We start from the raw sequence: 18,799 nt of genomic DNA on the forward strand, positions 1-18,799 counted from the left end.
CGCAGTGGTTAACGAACCCAACTGGGAACCATGAGGTTGCGGGTTCGGTCCCTGCCCTTGCTCAGTGGGTTAACGATCTGGCGTTGCCGAGAACTGTGGTGTAGGTTGCAGACGCGGCTCGGATCCCGCGTTGCTGTGGCTCTGGCGTAGGCCGGTGGCTACAGCTCTGATTGGACCCCTAGCCTGGGAACCTCCATATGCCGCGGGAGCGGCCCAAGAAATAGCAACAACAACAACAACAGAAGACAAAAAAAAAAAAAAAAGTTATTTAAAGAGTCACACACAAAAAAAGAGGGTCTGGTTAGAATCATCTCAACCAGTAAAGGGTCATCGAGTAGAATTTTAGAAATGAGGCCAAGTCTGTAAGTAGGGATTCTGAGAAGAATCGAAGTCAGAAAACATGTTTTGCAGACTTTTCTCTGCCACCGGTTCCATTGCCAACGTATTTATAGTCTGGTAAGGATTTCTAGTGGAAAGAATTACGGGCGAAGATGTATGTATGTTCAGCTGTTACTGCCTTAGAGTGGATTTGAAATTTCTGTTTTTGTTTTTTCCAAGAAGGTAGTATATATGTTGCTTTTTCTGGGGATAAACGTATAATATCTGTGCCAGGGAGAAGTTGCCGCAAGCTGTGGCATAGGTTGTGGATGCCACTCAGATGTGACGTGGCTGTGGCATTGGCTGACACCTGCAGCTCTGACTTGACCCCTAGCCCAGGAGCTTCCATGTGCTGCAAGTGCAGCCATAAAAAGAAAATAATAATAATATAGAGAATAAAAGAATAAAAATGTCTTACTAATAAATGTTTTAAAGAAAAAAGAGATAAAGGAGAAATACAATTTTCTATCATCGGCAGTAAATGCCTCAGTGAGTAAACAAGTAAACATATGAAGGAGAGCAAAATGGATCCTTGCCATAGATTGATTCAACATGATTTAAAATCTCAAATGCATCAGTGGAAGATATTCACACAGTCAGCTAGGAATTTCTTCTTTTAACAGCAACTCAGAGTCACCTCATTGGTTTTGTTTTGGGGAAAAAAACAAAAGGGGAAAGAACGCTAATTATTATATGTCGTTTCTCCTCTGAAAACATCCTCATGTCTCCAAAATTAATAGAAATATATAAGAAGACAGTCCTAGAAAAGCAAAAGAAGTCCCTGAGTGCCTTCGACAGCGTTCAAGGGAACAAACATATAAAACAAGAGGCCTCAATGCGTTTGTCGGGGGCACCAGCTGTCCGGAGAGTTGTTTATGCAACAACCAGTGTTACCTGGGAGAACAGCGCAGCGCGGTAGGCCCCCTTGGAAGGGCCCATCCAAAGCACCCATGCGCGGTGGCATCCAAAAAATGTTTACACTCCAGAAGCTGTATTGAAAAACATAAGTTGAAATATATGGGAAAGGCGAACACAGCTCACGTGTTCCTATTAGAATGGGATTGAAAAGTAATTGGATCTGTTTCCATAAACATAAATTTCTTTACCTGGTAAAGAAAGTCAAAGGTACATGAATTAAATTTACAGAGCCAAAAAATGTGCAGAGTAAAAAATACAGATGGACTGCGAGAGAGATGGGAGGAAATGGACAGCCTGTTACAACGGGATACTCAGCTTGGAAATGCACGCGCAGATACGACGGGGAATACCAGCCCAAGCCAGATAGCTGGTGGAAAGAAAAAGTTAATAAAACATTGAGTCTGAGAAACGCTGCAGACCAAAGCCAGGAAGTTACGCAGTTAGGGATCCCACAGTAACTGTAAATTAACCCCCTTGCACCTACATAGTATTTCATATTCCCGGATGTGTTCATTTTCACGCCTAAACATGCGTGCGCGCGTGTGTTCGGTCTGAATTACGGGTGCGAAGGGAGCCAGGGTGCTAACAGGACGTGGGATGGGTCTCCTGCTCCTTTGGAAAGACACCCAGGAGCCTGGGAGCGCGAGGCTTGCTTTCGAAGTCAGTCCTTCACCAGAGGAGCTGGGCAGGTGGATTCCGGCTGATTGTGCAGAGGCTGTGCGCGGCCAGCAGTGTGGAAGGATGCCCACGGCCCTCCGCAAGAGGACACGCGGGGCTTAAACACGTCCCCGCTCGTCTCTCCCTTCCTCAGGTCAGCTCCCCGTCTGTCTCTAACATGCTCCTTTCTCCCCTTTTTTTTGGCCAGTCACCCTCCAATCATCCTCCCCATCACCCCCTTTCTCTTCCTGGGCTCATTACCGTAAAATTGTGTTTTCCTGTGAAAGCATCCAGTCTGCTCGTTGGCTGGTTGCTTTTTTTTTTTTTAGGGCTGAACCCATGGCATATGGAGGTTCCCAGGCTAGGGGTCAAATTGGAGCTGCAGCCACCAGCCTACACCACAGCCACAGCAACACAGGATCCGAGCCGCCTCTGCGACTTACACCACAACTCACAGCAATGCCGGATCCTTAACCCACTGAGCGAGGGCAGGGATCGAACCTGCATCCTCATGGATCCTAGGTGGGTTCATAACCTGCTGAGCCACAACAGGAATTCCTGCTTTTTTTAAAAACAAAACTTCTCCGTCAACTCACAGAGTGAACATTCCAGTAAATCTCACACGTCACATGTAGGACCCACGTGGAGGCATCCACACGTCTCGCTGAAGCATTTCCTAGGCCGCCCTCTTCTGGTTTCTGTGTCCCACTTAGAGCCTCTTCCCCCCTCATTGTAGCTGCACCCCCACCCTTTGCTACCTCGGGGGTTCTTCTCCCTCCACGGACGAGTCCTCTGTTTCCTGGGTCTTCCTGCCCCTCCACCCGCTCATCACTGGTGGCACCCTTCTCCACAGCCGCCACCAGGCTCCTTGGCAAGGCAACACCTGTTGGCCTCCTCCCCGCAGACCCTGCCTCCCACTTTCCTCCACACTGTTAGCCTCTCGGGAGCTCCCCCTGAGGGTACGTGTCCTTCACCAGTTCTCCCAGCCTTGTCTTCGTGGTGGCCCGCTGGGCTCCAAACTCAGTGATGGAGGTGTGGCCAGTTTATTCTTGTCCTGTTTCCTGGACCCGCTCCACTCTGACACTTCTACCCCGATCCCATCATCCACTTGCTCAGCTCCATGCTCCCAGGCTGCTGTGTGGCATCTTTACAGAACGTGGAAGGATCCAGGCTCTCATCAAGGTCATGCTGGCAGCGGGACTCTCACTGGTACAGTAGGATGTGTCCCTCTGACGTCCTGTCCTCTCAGCAGCATTTCAGAGTTTTCACTCCTCTGTGGCTCCAGGCTGCTTTATTCTGAATGTACGACCTGAGCTTCCACTCACTCATAGGGGTGGGGGTCCGTCCCCCTCGGGTGCTTCAGTGTCCTCCCTTGCCACCCGGAAAGCTCATCCAAGTGCCATCTACAGGTGCTGCCTTCCTCCCACCTCTGAGTTAACACCTTGCCCTTGACTCCCAAAGCCACACCTCCTGCGTCATCCGCTCTCGTGCCATCCAGGACCACTCTGCACCTGCCCCCTTAAGTCCTTACTTTTCAAGGGTTTTTCTCCTTCCCCTCCCCTTCCCTCCCCTCCTCTCCTGACACCTCATCATTGCAGACAAGCTCCATCCAGCCAATCTCCTTCCCCCCACTTCTTCATGATATGGCTGCACGCACGCACATGCGCGCGCACACACACACACACCCCACCATGCTAAAATTGCCTCGCCTTCAGGACGTGGCTCCATTCTGGTCTTCCTCCCATGGACTAAGACGTCACTGAGTCCTGGCTCCTTTACCGTCTCCCAAATTCCTCATATAGGAATCACCTCGATGCTAATCTCAAGCATTTCCTTACCTCATATTCCCTTTCTTTGGGACCTCATATATTTCCACAGCTCACTCATCGCTGTGTACACATGACCCCCAAATCAATAGAACTAGCGCACCTTTCTTGTGAGCTGGGGTCGAACATCTGGGTGTCTTAGTGAGGCCAAGGTTATACTGCTTGCCACACAACAGGCCAATAAACAAAGGGATGAGGTGTTAGAGCAAGAAATTGTGACTTTGTTCAGAAAGATAACAGACTGAGAAGATGGTGGACTCATGTGCCAAAGAACCATCTTCCCCAAGTTAGAATTTTGGCTTCTTCTTCTTCTTCTTTTTTTTTTTTTTTTTTGTCTTTTCTAGGGCCACACCTACGGCATTTGGAGGCTCCCAGGCTAGGGGTCCAATTGGAGCTGTAGCCACCAGCCTACACCACAGCCACAGCAACGCCAGATCCAAGCCATGTCTGTGACCTACACCACAGCTCACGACAACGCCAGATCCCTAACCCACTGAGCGAGGTCAGGGATCAAACCTGCAACCTCATGGTTCCTGGTCAGACTCGTTTCCACTGTGCCACAATGGGAACTCCTCGGCTTCTTTTATAGTAAAAGGGGAGGCTGTAAAGTCCGGGCTCAGGCCAGGCTCCTGAGGGAACGGTAATTTCTTCCGCCTTCAGCCATTCCCACGTGGCCTGGTCTGGATGTTTCCTGTGGGCTGTGGGAAGGTGTTCTATCCTAACTGTCATTACCTGGGAGGCAGGTGGGCCTCTGTTCCCACGGATGGGCCATTCCGTATAATTCAAGCTTAGAGGCAACAGCCCTTTAGTGATGACCTTGTAACAGAATACAAAGCTCTTCCCTGTTACAGGTTCAAGCCCTAGACCTTTCTGCCTGAGTGACCTCATCTGTGAGCCGGGGCTTCCCACAGTCGGCCTCACGGGGTTGCCGGGAAGATGGAATGAGCGCATGTGGGGAGAAGGCTGACCACGTGGCCAGGCGTGCAGCAGACCCCAGTCCATGGGGCTCTTCTCTTGCTGTCCTGGCCGTTCTCACCAGTCCCCATGTGGCAGTTCATTGCTATGAGTTTCAGGCTCTCTCCAGAACCAGACCCTGCTGTGTGTTGGCCTCCTTCAGCCTCAGAAGCTGTGGGTCCCCCTTCCCCTCGCTGCCAGCTCCTGCTTCTGCATCAGGCGCCAAGTCTCGCCCCCCTCTGTTGCCCTCTGGCCGATGATCAAGTCTGTCCTGTCTACTGGCTGTGGCAGCCACGGTGTCTGCCTGCCCATCCCGCCATCACATGGTGGCTCCTGTTGGCGGGAGCTTTGATGAGTCTCCCATCTCCGATGCCGTCTGTGGCGTCCCCTCGTCTCCCAAATGACGTCTGCACTCTCAGTCCGATGCTCTCCCTTCCTGTCCAGGCCCACCTCCCACGCGTGCCCTAAACCCACGCACATCTTTTTCGGGTGGCAGAGCCTCACGTGGCGCTCACTGGGGTCTTTGTTCCTGCTCTTCTTCCGGCTGGAGGGCTTCTCGTCACCGCCCTCAGGGAACCTCTCTCCTGTGGAGCTTGTGTCACCCCAAAGCATGGTCCCTCTTGTTCCCCGAGAGGTCCTGTCACATCTCGCACTGGACGGAACCTTCGTGAATTCGTACCTGTGGAGCCACCACCCTTTAAAGCCACCTTAAACGTGGCCTCACATAGCCCTGCCGTTCACAGGGCAGAGGAAGGAACTTGTCCACGAGGAGACAGACTTCACACGTACAGACAAAGAGGTGGAATTAAAACCCAGCCCAGGCAAATATGGGCATATGCTGTTTCCTGTCTGTTTTGTTTTGTTTTGTTTTGCTTTGCTTTGCTTTTTAACGGCGTACCTGCGGCCTATGGAGGTTCCCAGGTGAAGGGGTGAATTTGAGCTGTAGCCACCGGCCTACGCCACAGCCACAGCAGCACAGGATCTGAACCACGTCTGCGACCTACACCACAGCTCAGAGCAAGCCCGGATCCTTAACCCACAGAGCGAGGCCACGGATTGAACCCACAACCTCATGGATACTAGTCAGGTTCTTAACCCACAGGGCCACAGTGGGAACTCTGCATCCTACCTTTTTGAAAGGAATATATATATATATTAGGAGTTCCCACTGTGGCACAGTGGGTTAAGGATCTAGCATTGCCACCCCTGTGGCATAGGTCACAGCTGGGGCTTGGATTTGATTTCCTGGCCTGGGAACTTGCATATGTCACAGGGTGGTCAAAAAAAAACTACCTGTGCTGTCGAGTCCTCCTGGTTGCCTTCCCAGTTGAGACAGAAGTGCTCTCATTACGTGCGTGTTTGCTGTGTTTGTGCGTGTGTATTCTGTAATGTCTAAACCTGTAGAAACTATCAGCAGTACGCAGTGCTGAATGTGGCAGGGTTTTGAAACTTTATATAGATTGCATCATGTGTATCCTTCCCCCCAATACTGAGTTGATTGGTTTGTTTGGGGTTTTTTAAACTGTTTTTTGAAGTTTATCCCCAGTGCTCTAAGTGTACCTTACTCTTCTTAAGGCCCTTTTCTATGCGATCAATACACCAAAATGTATGTATTCCCCTATTGATAAATATTTAAGTTTTCCATGGAGGGAGAGGGTCAGTCAGGAAGAATACTGCAGGGAACATTCGTGTGCATATCTGCCCACGTGTGTTCCCCAGAGCCCATGCCCGGGATTGGAATGCGTATTGGGGGTCTCTCAACCCGCGCCTTTTCTTTAAACTGTTTATGGTGTCCTTGGGCGCGAAAGTGCTCCATTTTAATGCACTCATGTCTCTTCCTTCTTGGTTTCTGCTGTTCCGTGTCCTTCTCTAAAAGCTGGGCAGGGTCGTAGAGCCATCCTCCCCCGTTTTCTTCCCCTGGCGTGAAGGTTTCACCTTTCGCCTTGAGGTCTTTGATCACCTGGAGGAGAGGCGTGTCTGCCGTGGGAAGCCGGCATCACTGGATTTTTTGCCCCTAGACAAGCCTCCTTCCTGCAGTGATGCACAGAGCTCCTGACCGCCAGGTCCCAGTGTTGTCGCGTGTGGGGTTCTCCATGTCCAGACGTGAGCCGTGGCAGTGCCAAGGGGCCGGGTCTGGGCAGCAGGACACAGCATCCTCTGCTGGCCAGGCTTAGAGACCCGTGAGCCCCTGCCTGCAGCGAAGTGGCTTGAATGTAGAGAGTGTGTGAGATGGTCCCTTGTCCCTGCGGGGGAGGCTTTGTCCCCCAGGAGAGTCCCGGAGTCCTGAGACCTTCTCTGTGGTTAAGACGAAGCGTCTAGAAGCTGGAACTCTCTAGAGACCTGTTGGGCCACCCACTGGGGGCCTCCTCTTCTCATTCAGGTGACTTCCTTTTTATAACAATGACTGTTTCCTAGCCTGTTGGTGTCACCAGGAGACTACTGTGAAGACTGAGCCATTGTTTCTGTTTCCTAACAACCTTAATCAGGCCTGACCTGCAGGGGGCTGGGGAGGGCCCGCGCCCCACTCAGACCCTCAGCCTGTTCCGATTCTGCGCTGTCGGTTGACAGACATGCCCCATGGGGTCTGTAAATGGCCCCCCAATACGGCAGGCGGTGCCTCCTGAGGAGCGCTGCACACCTGCTGGCGGGGTCACCACAACGCATCGTGCTCCCACGTGTTAAAAGCATCCTTTCAAAATGTTATTTTCAGCAGAATAGAAAAAGACAAGGGTCAGAACTCTTGCCACAGGGGTCATGTACATATGGAAAAGTCAAGTAGGATTTCTGGGCTGCAAATGGAAGCTACGTTACATGACGTTAAAGCCTTGCGAGGTATTAAAACAAAAGGTATTAAAACGCTAGGTAGTAACGTAGAGGAAGTGCTAGTACATTATGAGTAGACGGTGAAGTCACTGTTAAGAACGTGGATCTCAGGAGTTCCCGTCGTGGCGCAGCGGAAGCGAATCCGACGAGGGACCGTGAGGTTTCAGGTTCGATCGGTGGGTTAAGGGTCTGGCTTTGCCGTGAGCTGTGGTCTAGGTGGCAGACGCGGCTGGGATCCCACGTGGCTGTGGCTGTGACTGTGGCTGTGGTGTAGGCCGATAACAGCAGCTCTGATTAGACCCCTAGCCTGGGAACCTCCATATGCTGCGGGTGCAAAAAAAACAAACAAAAAAAAACTGTGTGCATCTCAGACCCTTAGGACAGGCCCCGGTCCTAGAGTCTGACGTCTGGGTTCCCGTCCTGACTCAGCCCCTTCCCAGGTGAGCTGAACTGGCCCTTTAGCCCCGAGCTTTCCTTGCCTCACCTGTAAAATGGGAACGCTCAGTATCTCTCTTGCAGGGGTTTTTGTGCGACTTAGAAATAATGCACATAAGAGTTCCCAGAAAGAGGTCCAACAGGAGAGGGCAGAGGCTGAAACCAAGACCCACCTCTTAGGAGCGTCTTCAGCCGCTGGTGTTTACTGAAGCTGGGAAGTGCTAGGCGAGGGCTGGGTGGCTTCAGGCTGCGATGCTTGATGCTCGTGGCTGTCGCTTGGGAAGCCCGGCGGGGAGTTGATGCAGGATGTGCCATGGGACCCTTCTCCCCATCCTAGGGCGGGATCCCTGGAGCTGAGCAGGTAACTGCAGGACTCGCCCTGTGTTCTGGGTGTGGAGACGCCTGGTGACAAAGCTTTGGGGGCTGTGTATGCTTCATCTTTCTGTCTTTGCTGAGGGACCGGGTCAGCTCAGAACAAGCTCCAGAACCACTCAGAGGTTGGTGGGGAGGCAGATGGCTTGTTGCCATGACGTTTCTGGTTTCATGAAGGAAAGAAAGCAACCTTAAAAGTAGAACACGTTCTTCTAATTTCTCAAGCCTCTCCTTGGATGGGTCATTTGCAGTGCTCACTGGGCTGTCGTAAACTCTATATGAAGGCCAGTCATTTCTCCCCAAGAATCTTTTTGTCAAGTAACTGAAAGCAGTCTGAACTTTGGTTGGAGGAGCCATAAAAAAAGCAATAGCAAGAGTGAGAAAGAGAGAGAGCGCGCTACGCAGAAGGAGTCCCTGGGGACCGTGAGCCACTGCTCAATTTCAGTGGCAGTTGTCAAGAGTGAGAGAAAACAGTGGAGAAAATGTCTCATCAAGGGGTCCCTGACGGTTCTGCTCCAGGAAGGCAGCAGAGGGATGGCGCGTGGCCAGCTGGCCGGGCCCGACGCCCGGTGCCCTGCGCCAGGCCCTGAGCTCACCGCCTGCTTCGAAGTCATTTTACAGTCAGCGCTGTTTCCAGATCAGCACAGGGCCCCAGTGCAGACGCCTGGGGGCTGGGGGAGGCAGCTAGACTTCAAGGAAGGGAGAAATGTGTGCCTATTTTGGAAGGTTCGGCTCAGGGCTCCTTGGGGTTTGGTGACCAGGGCTGGCTGCCAGCACAGCTCTCGTCTGCGGGGCACCCAGCCCCGTGCGGCAGGCGCTTCTGCCGTCCTGCTCCTACAGCGGGGGAGATGGAGACACGTGGAGGGCAGTGGCCCTGTGTAAGTGTCCCATGAAGGCATCAAGGCATGGTTTCACCCCAAGTCCCTCTGCATCCAGAGTGCCTGCTCTTCCATCACTGCTGCCCTGCTGAGAAACCCCCCAGCCCAACAAGAGCTTGTGGTCCCAGGCCACTGCCTGGGCGCGAGACCCCTGCTCCCCGCAAATGCTGTCTGTGACTTAGGGAGGGGACCACAGTGGGCCTGTCTTCCAGGAGCTGTCTCTGCCCTGAGGCTCCTTCCTCTGACTCTTCTGTATCCATTCTGGGGTATAGATTGAGGAACACCCGAGAAACCAGGGGGCAGGAAGCTGAGCAAATCTTGGTCCAGGGCTCGTGTGAAGCTGTGATCTATGAAAATTGTGGTGTAGTTGAAGCCTGGTGACTCAGGGCCATTCGTGTGGCCCCCGACACCTGCTCCTATCCTAGTAAGCTCCCGCTTCAGCTCCCCTGCACATCCTGTGCCCGTGATTGCTTGTCAGAGGTGTCAGTTATTTTTGGTCCCAGATGTGTATTTGTGACTGTTAAATCCACTTTCGTTAATTAACTCCTTTCTCCACGAAATGCCTCGGACAGTCAAAGAGAGACACACACACCCTCCCCCAGGAGGCCTGGGGACCTAGCCTGCGGCATCTCCAAAATATGTATTTGAAGACTCTGGTTTTACCCAAAAAAAAAGAAGTGAGTCAAATTTATTGGACAATTTGTCCTTAGTTTTAATAGGAAATGATCTTTTTCAAATCTTTGGGTGAAACGAAAGATCCAGAAGGATGTGTTCTGTTTATCAGGTGGTTTTTTTTTGTGTTGTTGTTGTTGTTTGGCCCTAATTTAGAACAGACACATCTAGGTTCTCTTGGCATTTTTGCAGATATTCTAAATGCCCAAAGGAGTGGGGGCCGAAGCCTCTTCACTGAGATAAAGGATCTCCCATTTAGGGTATAGGTGGGCGTGCCCAGAATCTGTTAATTACGTAGTAGTTCATTCAGGTCGAGTCAAAAAGCTGGCGAGGTGGTCCTCCAGGGTCACTGCTGTCAGGCCACCCGAGGACTCTGCTCCTTTATCAGCAGCAGAAACCATGATTCGGTGTCTTCGGTTTGTGGTCCCTGCCACCCACGCGTCTCAGAGGAGACCTGAGGCCAGCATAGTTTCCGGGAACTTCCGGCTCTGAATCCCTCTTCACTCTGTGCTAAAGAGAAGCAAATGGCCTGAGGTGTGTCCACACACACACACACACACACACACACACACACGAGACGTGTACAAGCCTTATCCCTAACAATTGGCCCAAACTGGAAATAACCCAAACACGCACCCACAGGAGGCCAGACACACAAACTGTGACAAAGTCACACAGTGGACGCTGTCAGAAACATTTAGGAAGAGTTACAGGTACTTGCAGCAACACGGATGACTCTCGGGGCATGAGCTGGGGTTCAAGGAACCGGATGCCGAAAAACAAATGATCTTTCCATCTATGCGACATGCTGGAATCAGCAAAACGTAGCCGTGTGGCCACAGGCAGGGCGGGGATGGCCAGTGAGAGGTGGAGATTGACAGCAAAGGCACCGACCTCTCGCTGGGCAGATGTTGACATCCTGTAGCTTATTTAGAGCAGGAGTTAAACAGGTGTAGACAGTTGTCCAAACTCAGTGGGGAGGGGTTGGGCCAGAGCCAGGCAGAGGCGGCAGCAATTGCAAGGTGGAGTCTCTTAGTCTGTCCACTGTCAACTCTGCTTATGGGTCTGCTTTGGTTTTGTTGTGGTTGTTGCTGTTGGGGCTGGAGTATTTTTTTCCTCCCACCTGTGCTTTTTTGTGTTTTTCTTGTCTTTCTTTTTAGGGCCACACCTGCAGCATGTGGAAGTTCCCAGACTAGGGGTCGCATCGGAGCTATAGCCGCCAGCCTACACTACAGCCCTGCCAGATCCGAGCCGAGTCTGCAACCTACACCGCAGCTCACAGCAACGCCGGATCCTTAACCCACTGATCGAGGCCAGGGATTGAACCTGCGTCCTCATGGATACTAGCCGGGGTTCCTAACTTGCTGAGCCACAGCGTGAACTCCCTGTGTTTGTCTTTATAACTTTACACATCCTCCAAATTTTCTTTCCCTTGCTCTTGTTTTAGGGGACCAGTGTTTCAGGTGCGACATCTGTGCCTTGAGCCCTGTGCTTTCTCTAAGCTCAGAGACATTCGCCTCTGCCTGGGAGAGCCCAGCCTCGTGCTTAGGGAGGGAGTAGGTTTGGCTCTTGAGGGCCCTGCTCCCCGGCCAGGTACCCGGGAGGTTGCAGGTTCTCTCGTGTGCAGTGGACACTATGAAGGATTAAATGGGGCCCCTCCTGTCGTGGGGGAGCTGCTCCCCTTGCTTGTCTTCTCCGTCCCCAACCCTGTGTCTCAGATTCGCCCCCACCCCTACCCCGCAACCTGCCACCTGACCTTCCCCAGCTCAGTCCTTTCTAGACCCTTCCCTCATCTGTCACTGTCCGTGGGTGGCTGGTCCTGGGCACCGTGGACATTATGTGTGTGTGTGATGAGGAGCCCCCAGAAACTACTGGGAGTGCTAACCCCAGTTCATGTGTTTCACAGTGTCCCTGCCTCCTACTCCCATGCTGTGCAGCATCCGGCCAGCCCTGACCCTCTCTGGGCTCCCACCAGCTGTGTCTTCATTGTGAAGTAACTGCACTCACCCAGCCTCACCTCCCTCTAATTTCCTGCAGTGGGTTCCTATACATTTGGCACCTAAGTGGTTAATAGTCCTAGCCTGCTAAAGACCTCTTAACTGGGGGGGGGGGGGGGCGTGAACACATCAAAAGGATGCTTTAAAAACCTCCCTCAATAGTACTTGGAGGGGGGAGGGGGAGTCATTAAGTGCCATTTGTCACCTAGCCCAGCTCCATAAACATTTTTTTTGTTATGCTAAAAGAACAGGAACAATCTAACGAAATTTAAATGCCAAAAGCCGCGCGGCCTTTAGGATTTCAGTACCTTGAACCTCGGTCCACCTGTGAAAATCGGACCAACCGCAGAAACCTTCCTGGAGACACGCCTTTAAAATTAGTTCTGTCCACTCTGTCTTCGTGGCTCCAAGGTTTAAAAACCAAGGACAAAACCACAGCTTCTCCAGTCTCCGTGTTACTTGGGGCCGCTGGGGAGGGGGCTTCCTCTTTTCAACAGGCCCGTTCAAAGGTCATTTTCTCGATTTCCCTGAGCCAGAAGCAGTCTTACTGAGTTTCACCGTCTGCTTTAAATAGTACAGGATCGTTGTGAAATGTGGTTTTTAACTGACTGCATTCTTTGATATATATGCGGAGCACGTGGTCTCGGCCGTGTCCCCCACGTGTAGCTGAGCAAGCCCCCCAGGTACCGCCCTGGCCGGGGCTGCTGGTCCGCCGGGGATGGGCTGGACGTGAACACCTGGAGCTGCCTGAAGGAGCCAGATAATCCTTCCTGGGGGTTGCTGGGCCCCGTGGGGGAGGGGGGTTGCGAGTCGCATTTTTCTTCTGTGTGAGCTGTTTGTGTTCTGAAGGAGAACCAGGGACTAGAGGTGGCCAAACCGGGGGGGGGGGGGGGCGGGAATAAAACCGCAGACGGCGCAGCCTGCTCTCTGAGGGGCCTGACATAGGCGCCCACAGCGGTGCGGGGGCCATCGTCTCCACGGAGTCCGCGGATCCAAGCCTGGACCACTGCACCGTGTCTGAGGCCCCGGAAGGTGTGTGTTTTTTAAGGGGAGGAGGAAGTCCCCAAACAGAACGTGTAACACCTCTCCGTGTCTATTGCTGCACACTGATGTATGCCGATAACACACACACACACACACACACACACACACACACACACTGCTTAACACGTACAGCTTTGGGGGGGCGCTGTTGGGATTTAAGTCCTCGGGTTTCATTCTGAGACTCGGGCCAATCCTGCTCCCACCCCTGTGGCCAGGGCGGGCCCCTTTCAGATGCTGGCTCTGCCCCGTGCTTTTCCTCTGCGCTATCTCATCCCATCTCCCCACGTCCGGGGCTCCCGTCCCCTGCGCTCTTGGACGGTCCCGAGCTCTGAACCCTCCTGCTCTCGCGTCTTTACCTGTGTTCTCAGCGTGGCTTCCGAGAGGGGGACTGATGCGGCAGAGCGCACGCGCGTGTTGCTAAGGCTGTGAGTGGCCTGACCTCCCTCTCAGCCCTGGAGACCTGTACTCCACGTGTGAGGTAGGAGGCAGCAGCGACCTGAAGATCCCCAAAGGCCAGGGCCGCAACCCCTTCACCCTCCTCCTCTGGGCCCTGAGGATGGCTCCGCCCTGCACCCAGGGGCCGGCTGCCTCAGTGAGCGCCAGGGAGGACCAGGAGCCGAAGCGACGTGGACAGACGACCAGTGGAGGGAAGTGGGCTGCGCTGGAGTCTGGGGGCGCCAGCATTTCTCCGGGGGAGGGATGGAGGGCAGCCTTCTGACCCACGCAGAGCTTGGAGCCCTTTGTAAAAGCGGGACATGGCTGGTGGAAGTGCAAGAATTGCGACGGGAGCAGATGGGGATCTGGGTGAGGTGTCACCCACCGATCCCCTTACATCCTTCCAGGAGTATCTTTTTTTTTTATTATTCAATGAATTTATCACATTTATAGTTGTACAGTGCTCATCACACGCCACCCAGGTGTATCTTTTAACTTGCACTGAATGTAACACCTTCCACTGAATGTAACACCTTCCAGGGCTCTTGCGTGATGGGGCGCTTCTCTTTTTTTGGAAGGAGAGCGTATTGACACACGTGTCGCTTCTCTGTCTCTTGCAGGCGGCTATGGTCCTGAGCTCTGCACACTTCTGGCTGGGGTTGTTTCTGGTTCCTACCGCGTGTCTGATGGAAGATGTAGCGTGGAGAGCGTAAGTGAGAGAAGCGGTACCCCACGTCTCCCCGTGTCCTCCCGCTGTCCCCTGCCATGGTCCCCTGCCACCTGCCAACAACGATACAAAGGATGCTGGGTTGGGTTGGGTTTTTTTTCCTGTTTCTTTTAACCTATGCTTCACCTGGATGCGAGAAGACAGAAAGGAGTCAGGCTGTGTGAAGTCAGGAAGAATGTCGTGTGTTTAGGAGGATAAGGGAGAGTTTCTAAGTACAGATCCATTCCATCGTGTTTAAGAAACAGCTTGAAATTCATTCTTCCTGTATCTAAAAACGAATGCTGAGTGATCACAAGTGTAGCCTGGCTTTAAACCCCCTGCTTATAGGGTGTGGGTGTGTGTGTGTGTGTGTGTGTGTGTGTGTGTAAGTCATTTCAAATCACCGAATGCTGAGTGATCACAAGTGTAGCCTGGCTTTAAACCCCCTGCTTATAGGGTGTGGGTGTGTGTGTGTGTGTGTGTGTGTGTGTGTGTGTGTGTGTAAGTCATTTCAAATCACCAAATGCTGGGACTGAAGTTTTCTTCGTTTTTCCAAATAATTCACAGTAGGAATCCTTCTGCTCTCATTCTTCTCATTATAAGAAGTTTACAAGTCTGTGAGAAGATTAATCACAAAGACAGCATTATAAGAGTTCCCATCGTGGCGCAGTGGTTAACAAATCCAACTAGGAACCATGAGGTTGCGGGTTCGGTCCCTGCCCTTGCTCAGTGGGTTAAGGACCTGGCGTTGCCGTGAGCTGTGGTGTAGGTTGCACACGTGGCTCAGCTCCTGAGTTGCTGTGGCTCTGGTGTAGGCTGACGGCTACGGTTCTGATTAGACCCCTAGCCTGGGAACCTCCATATGCCATGAGAGTGGCCCTAGAAAAGGCAAAAAAGAAGACAAAAAAAAAAAAGATGGCATTACAGCAAAGATTCACTAGGAAATAATTTGTGCTCCATTTTGATGTTTCCAAATATGTTGTTTCCTAAATATCTTATATACAACATAAAAAAAAGAAAAAAAAATAAAGCTAAGTTCTAGGACCATGTAAATTTCATATCATCCAGGAGGACAAGGTGGACCATTCCCCGTGTGATGATGCTGACTTCTGTGCGGGGTAGATCTCACGCCCCCTACAGTGGCCAGCTTCCTTGAAAACCGAGACCCCTGGATTGGCTTGACTTTGGGCAACGTGCAGTTATTCGGGGGCCCTGAGATAGAGAATGGAGACTTTAGTCCCAAACTTCCAAGAAAAGACATCGGATTTCACGCTCTCTCCCCCTTCCTCCCACACTGTGAGAGTTGTTCTTGCCCAGCGGTTAAGGAAGTCTTTGGGAAGAGTTCATTTTGGCATTATCTTGTCGGCCGCTGATGCCTAATGCAGAAAGGGGGAGAGAGAGAACTTTAGAGCACATATGTGGGGTGGGTTTTTTTCTCTTCAGTAAGCTTTGCAACTCTTAAATTCAAAAGCTACACTTTCTTAAATGCCTTGATGTACCATGACTTCCATTTTATCTGCTAACACTGTATTCTATAAATAGCAGAAGCAGACTCCTGGGCCATGAAATGATTACACCCTGATAACAGGGTATAATTTTATACCCAGGAAGGACGTTTTCTTAGTCCAACAAATGAGCTGAAAGGAAAATGTTAGTTCTTTGATCTGCTGTCCTAACACAGCCCAGTTGTGGCACAATGTATTACCTTGCCCAATTGCTTCAGTTTTGCGAGATAATCAAGTTAGTTTTAGGTAAACAACACAGTTCTGATTACATCAGATCGCTTTTCAGTGTACGCTGGTCGAGACTAGTAATTAGATTATAAATTAATCTCGCCCTATTTTCATTCCACTCTCTTAAATTAAGAGCGCAGAAAAAAGTGTTTTTGTTGAGCCTGTGTGTCTCCACGAGAAGGGTTAGCAGAAGTGTCTTTCTGCCGTTTCTGAGAGTCTTTGCCCACGTCACTGTCTCTGCCTCCTTGTCTGTTTTCTGGCTCTTTCCCAGTACATTCCAAGTAGAAGCTCCCAGTCACCAAAAAGCAAATTATCTAGTGCCTCAAACAGGGCTTGGTGGGGGGGTTTCCTGGACTGTAAAATTAGCGCTATTTACATGTTAACAAGGATAAATCAAATGGCACTGCTTCCAGCTCCACCATATGGAAAGTGTAAAAGTCACTTCCTTTCCAAGAAGCCGGCCAGCCAGGTAGGAGCAGGGGCCCGCAAGGGCCCAGAGCACCTCTCTTCTTAGGAGTGAGAAAGCCCCCACCCCCCACCCCAATTCCAGAGGCACTTCCCGAAATGCATTTTGGCCTCATTTTCCTTGGGCGACCAGGAAGGAGGCCATCGCCAGCCTCTCACCTGGCGTGTCTGCCCAAAGCAAAGCTCCCTTTGTAATACACAGCCTGTGTCTAAACTGTAGTCACTCCTCTCCTCGGAAAAAAAGAGCTGGGCGAGCGTATTCGGACACTTTCCCTCTGATCGTGGGGCCCACGTCGCGTCTCCTGCTCTGCTCCCAGCTCGAAGAATTTGTGGTTGAGTCAGGTAAATTCGGAGGCATCTCCCAAGAAGAGAGCGCATCCTGAATCGCTCATCCCTGATGAGGCCGCAGGACCAAACTGTCCTTTCTCCTTCCGCCCTGGCGCCGTGTGAAACACGTCCCGTGTTCCCGAGCTGCACGGTGAACCCAAGTGTCTGTCCCCATGGGCCAGAAAACGGCCCGCCGTTTCTTGCACATCCTGGAGCGTTTCTTAGACGTGATGTGCGGGCAGCACCTCAGTCTTTGGAGAAGAGTTTAGTGATGGGGAGTCGGGAGGCCGCTGGAGAACGTGGCTGTGACAGGGCCACTGGAGGCGGCATCTGGAACCTTCCGGGAATTGGCCAGGGTTCTGCCAACCTGCCTTGGGCCAGTCTTAATGATTTGGGCTTTTGTTTTACCTTTTGATGGCTAACTCCGTCTTGAAAGAGCTTTTAAATTTGAGCACAAGGCAGGCCTTGGATATTTCTGTACATGTATATTTCGTGTATATTTCTGTACGGAATAAGAAAGTGGGTTATTGCCTCTACCTGCCTTTTCCGGCTTTTCTTTGCCCAATCTCTCTCCCGTTTCAGGACATACACTGTTAAGGAAAAAAAGAAAGAAGGAAAGAAGGAAGGAAGGAACGAAGGAAGGAAGGAAGGAAAGAAAACCGAGCATGAGGCAATTCAGTCATTTTTTCCTTGAAGTCTCGTCTTTCGGAAGGAAGATCCATTATTACACTGCCTTAAGTCAGATTCGGGCACTAAGAATTACCTCCTCTGTTATTCTATTAACCAGAATTTTCATGAGGGGCCCAACTAACACATCTTTTATTAAAATCATCGACTGATTATATGTGATACCTGGCTAACGAATATTTTTATTAGAAGCATGAAGGTGAAATTGCCCAGAACACTTTTAATATCCTTTAGCTTCCACACTTCCAAAATGTTTACCTAGGACAGCCTGTGCTTAGGTGAGCTGCCGTGTCCTTCTCATCGAGGAGAGATTCATTTATTGTAAAAAGAATGTGAAGCTCAAGGTCACGGAACGCAGGACCCCGTCTCCTTTTATCTAAGGTATCTCCTGTGTGTTACCAGTCAGCACACAATACGTTCAGCAGTTCCAGAATGACCTCATTTCCTGAGCATGATCCCAGGCAGGCAGTTAAGTGGAAATAAAAGGTAACAAGAAATTCCTGTGTACAACTGGGCCTTGATTTTTTTTTTTAAACTTTCTAACCAGACTAATTTCTTTTGAAACACGTTGTAATTTACCTTTTCATCCAGCTTTAGAATTTCGCCTCGTCTTCTGACTTCCTCTCCTTCCATCAGAAAAGCAACAAAGACGCCAAGAAGAAACTTTCAGAAGCAAGAAGATGAAAAGTTCAAGATCCTAAGCCAAGTACTTATTTCAAAAATCCCTCATAACCTGGAGCGACTCTCGTTCTCCCTGAAGGCTCACAGTGGCTCCCACACCCTCTTACAGAGGCTAAGCATCCCCCCCCCCCCGCCGAGATCACCGGGCCTCTTGATGTCGGGTTGGGTGGGCAGCCCCGGAGCCCCGAGGACCAGCTGTCCACAGATCATGAGTCCATCCGAGCTGTGACTCAGAACAAGCCCATGGTGACATCCACCTTTACAGCCCGTGTCTGAGGCTTGGAGACTGGCTTTTAAAGCCTGTAAGTGTTAGGTTTTAGTCCATTCACACATAGACTTTGACAGGGAAGTTCCTAGAATCACTTGCCTAAGTAAGGCCTTATCATAAGGGTCCAGGTTCCTGAGAAAACGGGTTTGAATTGCTGGCGTCACCTCTGCTCCCTTGCCTCGCGAGGAGGGACTGGCTATGTCCTCTCGTGGGGGGCGGGCTCCTGGGCCGGCTCTCGGGAACTGCTGGTGGGACTCCTGGAACTCTGCTGAGTAACTCTGGGGTGCGGGTGCACTTTCGGCCACCGAGAACAGAAGCAGCGCCTCGGGGCATCGAGACGCCCACCTTGGAAGGAGTGAAAATGGGCGGCTTCGGCACAGCGGGTCAGATGCCGCTTCCTCTTGGTCTGACAGTGCGCTGCTCCCAGGGCCCAGCCTTCCTCTCCCAAGCCTACTTCTTGGCATCACCCATCTCCCCCAACGCAGAGGATGACACCGGGGGCTGGCCAGGGGTTGAAGGGTGGGGTGGGGCCGATGATGGCGT

At 51.6% G+C, this 18,799-nt stretch overlaps 1 protein-coding gene across 1 annotated transcript in view; it reads left to right on the top strand.

Annotated features, from left to right (window-relative positions):
- Positions 1–18,799, top strand: part of ATP8A2 (ATPase phospholipid transporting 8A2) — a 437,578-nt gene that overhangs the window by 374,723 nt on the left and 44,056 nt on the right. The window contains exon 33 of the mRNA XM_047756120.1: positions 14,010–14,098. Coding sequence (XP_047612076.1) covers positions 14,010–14,098 — 89 coding nt within the window. The remainder of the gene's footprint in view (positions 1–14,009; positions 14,099–18,799) is intronic.

The sequence above is a fragment of the Phacochoerus africanus genome, chromosome 13 (assembly GCF_016906955.1).
Source record: "Phacochoerus africanus isolate WHEZ1 chromosome 13, ROS_Pafr_v1, whole genome shotgun sequence".
Classification (NCBI taxonomy): domain Eukaryota; kingdom Metazoa; phylum Chordata; class Mammalia; order Artiodactyla; family Suidae; genus Phacochoerus; species Phacochoerus africanus.